Source organism: Taeniopygia guttata, chromosome 36, assembly GCF_048771995.1.
Source record: "Taeniopygia guttata chromosome 36, bTaeGut7.mat, whole genome shotgun sequence".
Classification (NCBI taxonomy): domain Eukaryota; kingdom Metazoa; phylum Chordata; class Aves; order Passeriformes; family Estrildidae; genus Taeniopygia; species Taeniopygia guttata.
In genome coordinates, this window is record NC_133061.1 from 3,162,956 (window position 1) to 3,179,143 (window position 16,188).

The 16,188-nt window shown below is 56.1% G+C and overlaps 1 protein-coding gene and 1 long non-coding RNA gene across 2 annotated transcripts in view; one reads left to right on the forward strand and one right to left on the reverse strand.

Annotated features, from left to right (window-relative positions):
• LOC140681480 (uncharacterized) overlaps nucleotides 1-16,188 on the reverse strand; it is a 1,248,316-nt gene that overhangs the window by 538,775 nt on the left and 693,353 nt on the right. Inside the window, 1 exon segment of the mRNA XM_072921322.1 lies at nucleotides 14,050-14,052. Within this exon segment, the coding sequence (XP_072777423.1) occupies nucleotides 14,050-14,052 (3 nt within the window).
• On the forward strand, nucleotides 11,495-14,271 carry LOC140681495 (uncharacterized). Its single transcript, XR_012052613.1, has 2 exons — nucleotides 11,495-12,483; nucleotides 13,568-14,271. It is a non-coding gene; the product is annotated as an uncharacterized lncRNA (long non-coding RNA).

Here is a 16,188-nt window from a genome sequence, read left to right on the forward strand (position 1 = left end):
AATGGGGCTGCAGAGATCCCCCCGCAGGTCCGTGGGGCTGCAGAGATCCCCCTGCAGCTCCGTGGGGATGCAGAGATCCCCCTGCAGGTCCGTGGGGCTGCAGAGATCCCCCTGCGGGTCCGTGGGGATGCAGAGATCCCCCTGCAGGTCCGTGGGGATGAAGAGATCCCCCTGCAGCCCCTGGAGGAGCCAGGCTGGAGCTCGGCGATGCCTGAGAGGAGGCTGTGACCCCGTGGGCAGAGGGGCCCCGCTGGAGCAGCCTGGCCTGGCAGGACCGAGCCCGTGGCACAGTGACCCACGCTGCAGCACTTGGAGGGGGCTGTGCCCCAGGGGATGGACTCGGCTCGGAGAAGTTCCTGGAGAAGTCTCGGCTGGGAGAGAGCGCAGGGTGCAGCAGGGAACGACTCCTGTCCCTGAGCAGAGGGAGAAGCCGCGGGGGATGAGCTGAGCATGGCCCCATTCCCTGTCTCCTGCCCTGCCGGGGGAGGAGGTGCAGCTGGGAGCAGGGAGCCGTGGGGAAAGCTGCATTTAAGGCTCTGCACTGACTTCTCCCTATCCTGCTCTGACTCTTTGGAGTTTTCTGCCAGAAATCTCTCCCCTCCCCCGCTCACCCACAGGGCTTTGGGCAGGTTTCCCTTTTTGGGGGAAATGAAAGCGAAGCACCGATGCACTAATGAGGGGCAGGAGAAGGGAGGCTCCCGGGCTTCCCGCAGAGGCGGAGGCACGGAAGGCGCAGGGCCGGGAAAGCCGTGGCGGGAGGTGCGGAGAAGTTTGTTTGTGTGGGCAGCTCAATCCCGCCTCGGGCCCGGGCCCGTCCCGGGGCTGTTGCTCATCTCCGGCTTTGCCCTCACGCAGCGCGGGGGGCCCTGAGAGCGCGGGGCGAGTCTGGGCCGTGCGCAGAGCCCGCCCCCAGCTCGCTGCCATTGGCCGCTGGTGCCGTCAGTCGCGGTTGCGGCGCGCTGATTGGTGGGAGCGGGGCGCAGCACGGCCCCGGCGGCGGGCTGAGGGCGGCCGTGGGCGGGCAGCGGCGCCATTGGCGCCAGGAGCGTCTGTGCGGGCCCGGGAGCGGCGGCAGCGGCCGGAGCGCGGTGAGGCGGCGTCGGCGGAGCTCGGAGGCGGCCCCGGCGCAGGTGGGAGCCGCGCTGGGTTCTGCGGGGGCTCGGGGCTGGCTGCGGGCGGAGGGGGCGGCAGGGGGCTGCGGCGGGTCGGTGGTGCCGTGTCCGGCCCGTGCTGGCCCCGGGCTGAGGGCGCGGCGGGAGCGGCTGCCCGCGGTCTCCTTCCCGCCGGGGCCTGGGCAGGAGCCGCTGCCGGAGCAGCGCTGGCTCGGCCCGGCTGCTGTGGGTAGGACCGAGGGGGCTGCCCCGCGGCCGGGAGCGTGCGGGGAAATTACTGTCGCCGGAGGTTTCTGTGGCCGGAGGAGAGCGAGGAGTCCTGTAAAAGTGACTTTATTGCTGAGCAGGGGGAGAAGCCGTGGGGCATTTGCCGTGCGCTCTCTGCCATGGTTGTAGTCCGCAGCCTCCTTTTTATCCTCATTTTCCCGGCCGCATCTCCCTCTGCCTTTGCCCACGGGCTGAGGTCCTTGGAAGGTTCAGACTTCCCGATGCGCCTGCTGCCTGTCCTCGTTAATATGCACCCTCCTTTTGTATACCAGCCGATATTCATGGCTCTGTTAAGTCTTTGTTCTCCTGGAGTTCGGGAATTTTGCGGGACTTTGAGAAATTGTGTGGCTCAATTTGTGAAATTTATTGGAACTGATGGTTTCCCCCGTTACTTCCTTATCTACAGGTGCCTGGCTCTATCACCAGGCAGATTCACTCCTGGACTCAGTTTTGTTCTTCCCGGGTGCTCTTTAGTTTTGGGTTCATTCTCGGTGCCCTCATTCCCTGTCCTTTTGTAGCCCTTTGTGGATCAGGAGGCCTGGCTGCCACCTGCATCCCCTGGCTCAGCTGCTGGATGAGCTGCACTGCCAAGGGTGGGGCATGGTAAAAAGATGAGAGTTGCTGCGGCACAGAAGAGGAGAAGCAGCATTCGTTTAACCCCTGGTGTGCCGGGGAGCCATGAAAGCGTGTCCCATTCCCATCCTTTCCATGTTTGGACCAATACATAAACTGTTCACCTATTTCCTTTTTTATCGTTCTCAGCACTTTTCCTTTGTCGTCTCTTTGCCAACATCAGTTTGAGCCATTTAGTTTTCCACAAACTCCTGTTTTTTCTGCTCACAGATAATCTGATCTCATCCCGTGGTGAAATGTTGTGTTCCTCTTTCAGTGGATTGGTCGGCAGGAAGGTCAGGAGCTGGAGCTGTCTGGTTGGTTCTTATTCCGAGGACAGCTTTTAATCTAATGATGCCATTGAAATGATAAATGGGTTCTTTGTCTCCTGATATGAATTGGTTTGGGTTCCCAGGGGCTGGTCCATGGTGTTGTAGGATTTGTTCTGGTGGCCCTTCATCTTTTCCCCATTTCTGGGTGCTCCCTCAAGCTGGGGCTGCATGAATGACTGCATTTTTCTAAATACATCATCAAATACTTGAATTCCAACTAATTTCCCTGGACTTGTTCTAGCAAAAGCCCCAGTGCTCTGATACACCCTGTACAGCACAGACAGTGGCAGCAGATGTTGGAGTGGGCAGGGGGATGATCCCCCCCGTATTTTAGTGAAGTTTTCACAACATTCTCCATTTGCTGTTTCCCTTTGCAGCCTCAGCCATTTCTGTTTCAGAGTCAGATCCTCACCATGGGCTCTGCCTTCAGCCGTGCAGATTCCATCTGTGCAAGCAGGCAGAGCTTGGGGTGAGGGGCAGAGGGAATCAGCCAATTCCTGCCCCAGGCAAGAAGAGCTAAGGTACATTGTCCCCACTCTGCCTCAACAGTGTTAATTTGCATTTCTAAAGCTCCTCTCCTGGTGCCTGGAATGCAGCTTCTCTTCCAGAGCAGCCTTCAGCACCCTCAAATGTGCCCCCCTAAAACCTGCTGCTTTTTTTTCCCCCTTCAAATCCTCTGTTTAATGTTTATGAGTTAAAAGGGCACCTTTAAATCTCTTCTAGTTTTGCAAAATGAAGCCTAAAGGTGAATGTCAAAAAACCCAGGCCAAAATTTTGGCATCGCTAAAAGCGAAACAAAAACACACAAGAAAGTTCCAAGGCCATTAATTTTTTTCTCGTTCTTCTCAGAGTAAAAACCCATTCTCACATCCCTGACCAAACCTAACCAGCGATATAGAGGTAGGATTATTTTAAAAATTATTCTCATGCTATATACTTTGCACTGAAGGTGCAGGAAAAAGAAAAACTCCACCAATATGTTTAGTGTAAGAGTAAAGGCATTTCTTGATTCTGGCCAGGATGTGCAACAGAAATCATTCCATCCCCACATAGCCCGGGTGTGCAGAGAAAATCGTTCCATGACACCTAAAGTATCAGTAGAATATATTGGAGTATATAATAAATAAAATACTATCGGAGTAAAAGCTCCGTGGCTTTTACTAGATTTTTCCCAAACTTGATACAGTCAGAACCAGTCTAAATCCACTGGTTTAATGTTCCAAAGTTTCAAGTTGTGCAGTTTTTAGTATTTGGTTTCCTATTGGACCCGGATTTCTTTGCTTCTGCTGTTAATGAGGTGGGAAGTGCTGATTTCCTTCTCAGCCTTTTGCAGACCAGGTGTCTGCAGCCCTGGCAGTGTCTGGGGTAGGTGTTGGTTGCTGTTTGCTGCTGGGGTTGATGTTTTGCTGCTGGGTGTTATCTTTGTGGGTATCTTTTGGGCCATTCCCAGTGTGTTGAGATGTTAAACTCATCTCCATTGAGTGGTGTAACATCCCTTAACAAATTCTTTAACATTTTTTCCCCCAAGGCCAAGGCAAAGCAAGCCTGAGTAGAGAAATCAAAGGTTAACAATGTTAAAGTCTATGAGCTGGTGTATTTTCCATCAATGCCATGGCAGGCAGGGCAGTGTGTGAGTGGAAGTGAGAGCCAGAGTGGAATTGTCCCGTGCTCTTGCCCAGCAGCTGTGGCAGGGCAGGCCCAGAGAGCGCTGAAGCTGCAGCAGTGGCAGCAAGGGCTGTCCCCGGTGGCTGGAGCTGCCAAAGGAGGGTGGCCAGGCCGAGGATTTCAGCAGAGGATGTGTGGGCCGATGTCCTGCTGGGATGTTGGCAACAGCAAAGTGCCAAGGCAGGCTCTGTGCCAGCCCAGCTTCCTGGGGGAGAGATTGCACCAGAGACAGGATTCTGGCACAGACTGCTTTAAATGTGCATCCCTTATCTCCACCCTGCACTAGGTGGAGAATTCCCAGGGTAAGGAATTCCCGAGATCAATTCCAAGGGGAAATGATTGAATATCTGCCCTGGGTCTGGCTCTTCTTCTTGCCCAAGCCAATGGCAAAAGCCGTACCCATGGCATCTTGGTTTCTATCCCCAGCTTCTAAAGGTGTTTCTTTCCATCCCCTTTCATTCTTTGTACCCAGCGTGAGCTCTGGGGGTGCCAGGGGTTCTGGAGGTCCCATTTTATTCCTAAAGCTGCCATAACCCCCTGGAGGTTCTTTCCTGTAAAATGAGCTTTGCTGTCTGAGTCTATGGCTTCCACAATCCCTTTTATATGGATTACTCCTTTCAGTGGTTGCTGAGCAATCGGGATTGCTTTTGCCGACACCGGGCCCTGGGTGCTGGGGCCCCCTTGGGCCCTGGGGTTGGTCCCTCAGGGGCTGTGGGAACTCTGCCATGGCCTTTGTCTTCAGCTTGGCCTTTTGCTCATCCCTCCTTGCCTTCAGCTGCTGTGCCTTTGTGCCCAAGTGCTGCAGGGCCTTCTTGTGCCACTCCTGCAGCCCCGGTCACTGCCTGTGGGTGCTCATCCTCTGAGAGCTGCTGAGCTTTCTGCAAAATCTTTCCTTTCTGCAGGGACCCAAACCAAATCCTTCACAGAAAATCCTGATCCATCCATGTGCACTCTGCATTTCCCAGATGTTGCTTTGTTTTGCTCCTTGTGCTCAGGGTCCCCTGCAGAGCCCGTGTGGCAGAGCCGGTGCCTGTCCTGCCGCAGTGTCCAAAGGCGGCCCCCCCGGCGGGCAGGGCCGGCAGCTCCCCGGGGCCGGGCAGCGGCCGGGGCGTCCCGCAGCCTCCTGGGGGCCGGGGGCCACTGCCGGCCCTGCCCGGGGCTGGTGGGCTCAGGCAGCGCCCGGCGCTGAGCCCCGGCTGCCCCACAGCCCCGGCCCGGCCCCGCAGCTCCCCACAGGCCCCCAGCCCTGCTCCCGGTCCCGCACCTCTGCGCCCGCTGCTGCCGCTGCCCACCACAGAGAAACCCCTGACATCCTGACCTCCTGCTTTTCCTCTCCTGGAAACTGGGAATTCAAAGTATCAGCTGGCAAATTGTCAGGATAAGACCCTGCTGAAAATCATCTCAGTCCTCTGTATTTTTCTGTTCCTCCTCTTTTCCATCATCCTTTTTCTTACCACATAGATTCCTCCTGCTGCTTCTTGCCTGAACCATATTGCTGAACACTCCTCTTCACTCAATCTCTTCCCAGCACACCAACACCATCCATCCCCTGTTGTCCAAATCCCTTCTCCCCTTCCCTTATTGCCCCCCCTGGGTGTCCATGTCCTTTATTACCTCTGGGGGAATGTGCAAACTACCTTAACATTCTCCCAAGGAACCCTTCAGAGACATTTTGGGATCATCATCCCTTTGGCCAGGACCCCTCCCTGGCTTTCCCTTTTCTCCCCTCCATGGGTGCCCTGCCATGTTCACTCCCCGAAGGTCCCAGGGAACTCACTGATGAGATTTTCAGTGCTCTCTCCCTGCTGACTCTTCACAGACCCCCCTGATGTGTCACTCGTCTGTCTCCTGGTCACTCCCGGGTCCCCAATCAATCCCCGATGCCGCCGCCAGCCAAGGGAGCCGATCACCCAAAGTGGGTGAGGCACCTTCAGCTGCACTCCCTGCCCCAGGGTGTGCGGGAAAATTGACATCACCAGAGGATTCTGTCCACAAAGCAGACAGAGGAGTCCTGTGAAATTAATTTCATTCTTAAAAATGGGAGAGGCCATGGGACATTCCCCATGGGATGTCTCCAACTGTTGGAGGACACAGCCTCCTTTTCATCCTAATTCTCCTGGCCACATCTCCCTCTGCTTTCCCCACTGGCTGAAGTACTTGAGAGCTACAGACTTCCCAATCCACCTACTACATACCCAACTTAATATGCTCCCCACTTTTTTATAGCAAATGATATTCATGGCTCTGTTAAGGCTTTGTTGTTCTTCTGGAAGTTCATGAACTGAGCAGGGTGTTGGCTGAGCAGCAGTCTGTGTCATCAATTAATAACATTTTCTGAAACCAAGGCTTCTGTCACTCCCTTGTGTACAGCTCCCTGGCCCTCTGAGCCTTCCCCAACTGGACTCCCCCCCTCGGCCCCATCGCCCCCCGAGGGGAATTTGGGGAGGTGGGAGTGGGGCAGCGCCAAGGCCGGGCCCCCCCGCGCTGTCCTGGCGGGAGCGGCTGCAGTGGGGACCGAGTGCGGGCGGGAGCGGCCGAGAGCCCAGCGCTGCCCCAGCCCGACCTGCCCCAGCTCCATCCCTGCCCCTCGGCTGGGATGCTGTGGGTCTGGGGGGAAGAGGGAGCCGGCAGTGGGTGCTGGGCCTGGGGGCAGGAGGAGAAGGGAAGGAGAAGCAGGCTTGAGGAACAGAATGGTCAAACGATGCAGGTGGCAGGAGAGGGTGGGATTGTGCAGGAGAAGGAGGAATAGCAGGAGGAAGAGGAGTGTGAGGAAGAGGAGAGACACAGGAGGAGGAGGAGGAGCAGAAAGAGGAAGCAGCAGTAGGTTTCACTCCTCCCTGTATCTGCAGCCTCCTCCCAGCCCCAGGAGCGTTGCTCCCCCCACATGCAGCAGGTGACTGTGGAGGGGGATCCACGATTTTCACGGGGTGAATCTTGGTGTTTCTGAGTTTCCTCTGGCTAAATGTTGGTGCTTTAGTTTTATGTGGCAGCTGAATATTTATGTTTTGGAGGAGGTTTTTGCTGACTTGTGATGTTTGGGTAGTTTTCGATCTGTATCTTGAAGTTTGTGGGATTTTTGGGCTGAATCTTGGTGTTTTGGAGGTTCTTACAGACACAAGATTCCCAATGACTTCCTGAGATGAACTGGAGCACGGAGGAATCTCCAGTCCAAGATGCTCTCGTCTTGTTTTTTTCCCCAAACCAGGATTTTTCATTCCCTGGGCGTGTCTGGATGGAGGAGGAGGAAAAGCCCCGGAGATGCTGCAGGAGGAGGAGCTGCAAACCCAGCCCAGAAAGCTGCGGGGAGGAAAGAGCCCCCTTGAGCCAGGAAGGTGGGCGGAGATCCAGCCAGAGCTCAGAGCTGGTGGAGAAGTCTCATGGCAGGGAGAAGCCCCACAAGTGCTTGGAATGTGGGAAGGGTTTCAGTCGGAGCGACCACCTGATCCGGCACCAGAGGATCCACACTGGGGAGAGGCCCTACGAGTGTGGGGAGTGTGGGAAGAGTTTCAGAGACAGCTCGGACCTGCTCCGGCACATGGTGATCCACAATGGGGAGTGGCCCTATGAGTGCTTGGAATGTGGGAAGAGCTTTGGGCGGACCTCACACCTGAGAAAACACCAGCGCATCCACACTGGGGAGAGGCCCTACGAGTGTGGGAAGTGTGGGAAGAGCTTCTCCAGGAGCTCTCACTTGACCCAGCACCAACGGAGGCACCACTAAGGGAAGCCCTGTGAGTGCCCTGAGTGAGGGAAGAGCTTGGAGTGAGGGAAGAGAGTGAGGGAAGAGCTTGGAGTGAGGGAAGAGAGTGAGGGAAGAGCTTGGAGTGAGTGAAGAGAGTGAGGGAAGAGCTTGGAGTGAGGGAAGAGAGTGAGGGAAGAGCTTGGTGCACTGCTTCAGCTCCATCCCCCATGGGAGGATCCGGGCTGGATGATCCCCAGTGATCCCCGTGGGGCAGAGCCCTGCTGATCTGTGGTCCTGGTGATCCATGCTGGGTGTGGGGAAGGTGTTGGCTTCTTCTCCTTGTGCTGCTGTGATTTTGGGGGGTTCCCATGGATGGGGGATGGGAGGTGAGTGGGGGGTCCTGGTGCACTGGGGGGGGGCTCATAGCTCGGGGGTTCCCAGCGATTTTGGGGGCTTGGTGAAGGGGGGAAGCAGTGAATGGGGGGATCCCAGTAAATTGGGGGGGACCCTGATGATAATAGTGGGCCTTGGGAGATAACGGGGGGGGGAAGGACCAAACCCTAAGGGACTCCCCTAGTGCTGGTGAACCCCCCGTGCCCCCCCAGCCCTTGGGGTCCCCCACAGTCCCTGCACTGTTCATGGGGGTCCCGCGGCTCTGGGGGGTCAAAGCGGAGGGGATGGAACCTCCGTCATGGATGGGGGGCACAAAGGGGGTCCGGGCCCAGTGCTCAGGGGGGTCGGTGCACGAGGGGGGCCCGGTCCCTGTCCCGGTGCACGGGGGTGGCGCTGCCTGGGGGTCCCGGTGCTTGTGGGGTTCCCAGGGTTTGAGGGGGGTCCGGTCCCTATCCCGGTGCTTGGTGAGGGGGGGCAGTGCCCGGGGGGCTCCAACTGCTCGGTAATTGGGGGCTGTCAGAATCCAGGACATCCCTCTGGCTGTCCTGGATGGCTCGAGACCCTGGCAGGGGCCTCGGAGACCTTGGCATGGTGTCAAGAACACCGGTGGCTGTGGTTTTAGCTCCTGGAGAAAATTGCCAACTTTGTATGGGGAATTACAAGGCACAAGGGTTTGAGTAGCGTGGTAGGTGAATTAACACAGGGTGGAAAAGTAGAATTTTAACATTTTAAAATACGGGGTTCAATGGGACAAGGTGGAGGGATCTGGGTGTGTCCTGACCTTCTTCTCCTTTTTGCCCTCCATGTCTTGCTGTGATGGTGACACTTTTCTGTTGGTTGAAGGTAGAGACACGCTGTCCAACATAAATGATAGATATTGGCACGTTATTGTAAACACAGTACAGGTAGTTTTTAGTGTAGAAGGCAAACAGCGCCCTGAGGGCAGGGAGACTGCCACAGACCGACCTGCTAGACAGAGCTCAGCAGAGCGGACAAAGCAGTTAGAGAAAAGGGAAAATAAACGGCCCTGAGAAGCAAAGCTCCGCATCTCGACTCCTTCTCTGCCCGCGCGGGCTGGGAGAAAAGGACTTTTCACAATCTCGGGGTCATCTCGACCCCCAGAAAACCAAGAGGGGGTCTCCACTCGTCCCAGTGCCTGGTGAGGGGGGGGTCAGTGCTGGAGGGGGTTCAGGGGCTCTGAAGGGGGTGCAGGTGCGGTTTTTGGGGGGTCCCGGCGCCCCCTGGGCAGGGTCAGTGCTCAGCAGCGGGGGCTGCCTGGGGACCCCCACAGCCCCCAAATCACAGCCGGGTCTCCTGCAAGGCACTGAGGGGAGGCTCGTTCACGCCCCTGCCCCCACCTGCGTTGCCACACACCTTCCCAAAGTGTCCCCAAGTGCTCCCAAAGTGCCCTCAGAATGTCCCCGAGTCTCTGCAGAGGTGACACCGGCCTGATGACGGCCCAGTGGTGATGTTGCTCTGTGCACAGCAGCCTCGGGATGTCCTCCATGGCTCTTTGGCACCGCTCGGCCACTGCACAGCCACCGTGGCCAGGAGAGGGACAGAAGAAGAGGGTGTTGATGTCCCCAAGTGTCCCCAGCAGGTGACACGTGGCCAGGCGGGCACTGGCCTCCCACAGCTGCTCAGCCTCGGCCGCTGTGGCCACCAAGGCCACACGGAAATCGGGACACCTCCATTGTCCCCTCCAGGGCAGCCTCGATGTCCCCAAGCCGGCGCTGCAGCTCCTGGGGGAACGTGGTGGCTTTGTCACATGCAGCCACCAAGTCCCCCAGCAGCCCCAGGTACAGCTCCAGCCGCTGTCCCCTCCCGGTGGCCGCATCCCTGCAGGCGTCGCGGAGCTCGGTGGCCGCCTTGGCCAGCCAGGCCCAGCTGTCCATGAGCCTGTCCAGCACACGCCTGGCGCTGGCCAGGGCTCTCACACAGACCCAGGTGGTCCCTGGGGTGTCCCCGAGGTTGGCCAGGGTGCAGCCCAGGGAGGGGACAGGGTGGTGGCCCAGGGAGGGGACACGGTAGTGGCGCAGGGCGTCCTGGAGGTGAAAGATCAAGGTCCCCACAGCCACCCGCAGGAACTCTGGGGACACGGCCAGCAGCACGTCCCTGTGTGGCCTGGCCACGGTGGCCATCAGTTCTCTCAGGGTGGCCACCAGCTCGCCCAGTGTGGCCACTACAGCCACCATCGCCTCCAGCAGCTGGTGGAGGAACAGCTGGTGATGGGACAGGGGAGGTGTCAGGGGCCTGGTGGCACTTGTGACCTCCTACAGTGGCCCCTGTGCCCTCCTGTGGTCCCGTTTGTCCCCTCCCTGGGGGGCTCTTCTGTCCCCTCTGTCCCTTTTGTCACCCCCTCATCCCCCACATTCCCCCCCTGTCCCCTCCTGCCACCCTCGGTGCCCTCCACCCCTCTGCCACTCCTGTGTTCCCCTGTCCCCTCCTGCCACCTCTCTATCCCCTCTGCCACCCCCGTGTTCCCTTTGTCCCCTCCCGCCCCCCCGCCGGGATTGTCACACCTCGCGGGGCTCCATGGCCACTGGGGACACTCCGGGGAGGGGACACGGCCGGGGACAGTTGGGGACATGCGGGAACGCGGCGCGGACGGAGAGGGGAAACAGGAAGAGGTGACGTCATCGCCCTGGCCCTGCCCCACCTTTGGCCGCTTTTGGGGTATCCTGAGGAGATTTTGAGGAGGTCCCAGGTGAGCTTTGGGGGGTCCCAGGTGAGGTTTTGGGGGTCCCAGGTGAGGTTTGGGGTGTCCCAGGTGAGGGTTTGGGGTGTCCCAGGTGAGGTTTCAGGTGTTCCAGGTGAAGTTTGGGGGGTCCCAGGTGAGAATTCCTAAGGATTTGGGGTTTCCCACCTGCCCAGGTGAGGTCTGGGTGTCCTAGGAGAAGTTTGGGGGTCTCAGGTGAGAATTTGGGGGGTTCCAGGTTAGGTTTGGGGGTTCCAGGTGAGGTTTGTGGGGTCCTGAGGAGATTTTGGAGGGGTGCAGGGGAGCTTTAGGGGGTCCCAGGTGAGAATTCCCAAAGATTTGGGGGTTCCCAGGTGAAAACAGCTCAGGGGACTGAGGGGGGAGGGGCTGGGGAGGTTTTGGGGTGTGTCCCATGGGTGGGGGCAGGGCGGTTAGGAGGGTCCGGGGGAATTTGGGGGGGTGGGAGTGGGCAGGACAAACCCCCAGACACTGACCACGCCCTCTTTAGACCCCGCCCTGTGTTTTGGCCCCGCCCCTTGCTGCTGGACACTCCCACCGAACGACCCGCCCCCTCAGGCCCCGCCTCTCCCAGTTCCCAGCTCCCGGTTCTGGCTCCGCCCCCTCCTGAAGCTCCACCCCAAATGACCCTTGGCCCCGCCCCCGGATAGATTTTTATCAATGGAAACCAAAAATCGCCACAAATCGACCCAAAAATTCAAACCCAGGGTGCGGGAGTGTGTACTTTATTCTTTCAGTGTCTGTACACACCCCCCCCCCATCTCACTCCTAACCCCCTTCTCTCCAAGATGTGAATCTCCCCTCCCCCCGCTTCTTTCCCTGCCCCCTTTCACAGACTGTTTAGTATGTTAGTCCTACCCCAAACTCCTCCCCTGTTATTCCCCTATTGGTTGCTGTTCCTATACCCCTCCCCATAAGTTCTTGTATAAAACATCTGCTCGCCCCCCACAAGGCGTCTTGGGGCACGCGAAATAAACCGAACCTGTTCACCCCAAGTCCCGTGCCGCCTCCATCTGTCCCCGCGCCGATAACTGGGACTGCAGAGCATTTACAGGGGGACCGGCCGCCCGTTCTCTCCCCCTGCCGCCCAGCACGCCCGCGCTCGGTGGTGTCGCGGTGAAAGGGGACCGCAACGCAACAAATGGGAGCAAGAGGATGGTTCCCTCCTTCATCTTGTAAAACAAACGGGCAAATTCGTGGGGGCGCCCGCCTCACGGAAGAAGAAGGAGGGAAGAGGAACATCTGCGGTTGTAGAAGCTTTGCCGGACGCTAAGAGGAGCTGAGCGCCGAGCGAAAAGAATTCGGCTCCAGGACCCTTCTTTGTTCTCGCCTCCGCGCGCTCTACCCCACCCTCGCCGAGATCAGACGTCCTGCACTGGGGCAGACATGCTGCAGGGGCTTTGAATGGGGGGTAGACCTACCCCAGGACAAAGAGGGCGGTTTGGCAGCGGCTCAAGGGAGCCAGGAGAACGGCTCGTCAGGTGACAGCACCGGAACGAAACCACCAGAGGCCGATAGTGGCCGAGCCCAAGGCTTCAGGGACGAGTTTTGGGTGCAGCCGAGATCGGCTGGATTTGCCTGCAAGTCCCGGGAACACCTAAGCCTCTGGAAGAGCCAAACTGAGAAGGAACGTCCCCAGTTCGGCGCGACTTTTCCACCAAGTCGAGGAGAAGAATCAAGCCATCTCCACCCGGGCCCCAGAGGGTAAGGGGGGCTAAAACGGGGTGGGGTCCATCCCGCCAGGTGGCTGGGTTTCCCATTTTTTTCTTTTTGTGTTTTAACCCTCGCTCGTGCTCAGACGGGAGCTGTATTCTTGCATGCGCCCGGCAGGCGAGTGGGTTTTTAGTTTCTGGCCGGGGAGGTCCCAGGCACCCCTCACCTAGTCTTTTATGGGGACCCATATTTGATTGCTTTTTCTTCCCCTCGAAAAGTCATCTTCTCTATCCTTTCTTCCCCAGTCTGGGCTGGACGGAGGGGGTAGAAAAGACACAAACGGGACAAATGTTTGAAAGGTGGCATGTTAACCATAGGAGAGTTGGTAAAAGAAGCCCTGTACATCCACGCATTGTGTCGACATCCAGCTGCATCGGGTTCCTCTCCTGTAAATTCCCCTTTTGCTTCTGTGAAGCTCCCCAGACCCCCTTGCCCTCGGATTTTCCTAAACTTTTCCCTATCTTCCCTTGGGGATGGCTGTGGCCAAGCCGTCCCAGGCGCCCTGCCGGGTACTGCTGCCTTCCCTTGGGGATGGTGTTGGCCGCGCCTCTGGGGGGGGGTGCAGTGCACCCGGCACCCCCTTACAAGATGGCGCTGGCCACGCCACTTGGAACCTGTTTTCCCACCATGATCCTTCTTTTCCGCCCCTGGTTTCCCGCCAGCCCCACCCTCTCCCCAAGGGCCCCGACAATCAAAATTGCCGCGAGGCTAGTCCCTGTGGGGGGGAGGCAGGGTTGGATGTTCCCTAATCGATCTTCTGGCCCTTCCTCTGGTGGGACGGATCGCTGTCGAGGACCTCCCATCAGAGGACCCCCCTTCTTAGAAGATCATTCCCCTTCTCGGGTGGGGGGGTCTCCTTTGAGGGAGGGTGGGGCGGAAACCCCGGACCGGAAACCCACCATTTTGTCTTCCCCCTGAGATGGCGGCACCCTGGTCCACCCCTTACCGATTCCCCTTATCAATCATGACAGTCACTAATCAAGTGATTGTCTGATTCCCCTATCCCATTCCTTAATGCACCCTACCCAATGTTCCCTTTTATTTAATAATCTACTTGTTGAGTTATATTTTATAGAAAGAAAGATCATCCTATTTAGTTTATACCCACGGTATTATGCCCACTCCGGAAATAAAGAATAAAATCAGACAAGCCATGTCGCCGCTCGCTGCTTCAACTCTGCTATACATCTCCAGCGTTGCGACAGCCCAGGTTTCGAATCAGATCAAGCTGTGAATTCTGCTGAATGTTTTACCCCGAATTCAGAATTTGTTTATGTCAATTTTATATGCTTTGTATATTAATTTGTTTTATTGTAATTATAATTACTTTGTACTTTTCTGATGTTTTTCAATTTATTTCTGTTTAATAATTTGTAATGTTACTATATGATTTTGTTGTATTTCACATATGAAGTTTATATTGTTTTTATGCAGTATTAATTTGTTTAAACGTCAGAATTCTCCTTTCTTTTGTAAAAAGAAAAAGAGGGAGATGTGGGAGTGTGCTCTTTATTCTTTCAGTGCCTGTACACACACCCCCCCCATCTCACTCCTAACCCCCTTCTCTCTAAGATGTGAATCTCCCCTCCCCCCGCTTCTTTCCCTGCCCCCTTTCACAGACTGTTTAGTATGTTAGTCCTACCCCAAACTCCTCCCCTGTTATTCCCCTACTGGTTGCTGTTCCTATACCCCTCCCCATAAGTTCTTGTATAAAACATCTGCTCGCCCCCCCCAAGGCGTCTTGGGGCACGCGAAATAAACCGAACCTGTTCACCCCAAGTCCCGTGCCGCCTCCATCTGTCCCCGCGCCGATAACTGGGTCTGCAGAGCATTTACAGGGGGACCGGCCGCCTGTTCTCTCCCCCCGCCGCCCAGCACGCCCGCGCTCGGTGGTGTCGCGGTGAAAGGGGACCGCAACGCAACACTATTTTATCCCAGTTCCATATTTGATCCCTATCTCTAGTCGATCCCAGTCCCTATTTGATCCCAGTCCAGTTTATCCCAGTCTCTAGGATCTCAATCTGTAGGATCCCAATCTCTAGTTGATCCCAGTCCATATTTGATCCCAATCTCTTGCTTATCCCAGTCCCTCTTTGATCCCAGTCCATATTTGATCCCAGTCCCTATTTTATCCCAGACTATATTTGATCCCAGTCCCTAGTTGATCCCAATCCATATTTGATCCCAGTCCCTCTTTTATCCCAGACTATATTTGATCCCTGTCCATATTTGATCCCAGTCCCTATTTTTTCCCAGACTATATTTGATCACAGTCCCTATTTGATCCCAGTCCGTATTTGATCCCAGTCCCTAGTTGATCCCAGTCCATATTGCGAGGACGCTGGACTCCAGGACGCTTTGGGTGGATGGAGACGAGAGATCTCTGGAGGCTGCTCTTAGAATATCTGGTTTATTAGAGAGGGTGAAAGGCCCTGCTTGGAGTCACCAGACCTGACCCGTGGCAGGCCCGAGGGCGTGGGGGAAGGGAGAGGCAAGGGGTAGAGGGAGATAAGAGAGGATCCCAAGAGGATGTTCCAAGAGAAGGGAAGTTCCAAGAGAGCGTCTGGCTCCTCAGGGACTCCTTGTCAGGGGCTTCAAGGTGGGCTGGAACAAGACTCAGGCCAATGGGATCACAGACTCCTGATGCTTCAGGGGAGGGTTACATGGGATGAACCATACATTGGGGTGAGATTCAACAGTCCATTTGACCCTTGGACCTACCTGTAGGTAAGGGCATTGTTCAACCAGAAGGGGGGATTGTCTTCATCCTGGCTGTACGACTGTGTTCTACTTGTGCAGTAACTACGGTTTGGTATGTCACAACTTGTTACCATCTCAGTCTCTGTATTTTCTAAACCTTTTGCCAGGCAGTCATATTTATAAGGCTTTCCTATTTGAGCTTCCCCGACACAAATGATCCCAGGCCATATGATCCCAGTCCATATCTGACCCCAGTCCCAATTTTATCCCAGTCTATATTTGATCCCAGTCCATAGGATCCCAATCCACATCTGATCCCAGTCTCTATTTGAACACAGTCCGTAGTTGATCCAGGTCTCTAGTTGATCCAAGTCCATATGATCTCAGTCCCAATTTGATCCCAGTCTGTAGGATCCCAGTCCCTATTTTATCCGAGTCCCTTGTTGATACCAGTCCATAGGATCCCAGTCCATATTTGATCCTTGTCCGTATTTGATCCCAGTTCAGTTCATTCCAGTCTGTAGGGCCCCAGTCCCTAATTTATCCCAGTCCTTAGCTGATCCTAGACCACAGGATCTCAGTGCATATTTGATCCCAATTTCTGGTTGATCCCAGTCTATATGGCCCTGCACACATTCCAGAGGTCTGGAATTTCAGCTCCCAGCCAGGAAAAGACATTCCCTTTTCCCTCGAAGGCAAAGCTCTTGAGAAGGGGCTGAAAGCCAAGTGGAGCAAAATCCTACAGAGACATTTCACTGCTGGCCTCCATAACTTCAGCTCCTGAACTAAGAATTAAAATAATAATTGGGAAATAAAATAATTAAAAAATCAGGGGTGGGTCATTGGGGGCAGAGGGGGCAATTAAATTAGAGGAGGATTCAATTAAATCAGGGAAGGATCTTTGGTGGTCCTTGAGGAAATTAAATTGGGGGAGGGTCTTTGGAGGTCCCCTGGGTCAAGGGAGACACGGAGAGAGAAACAGAGCAGGCAAAGAGA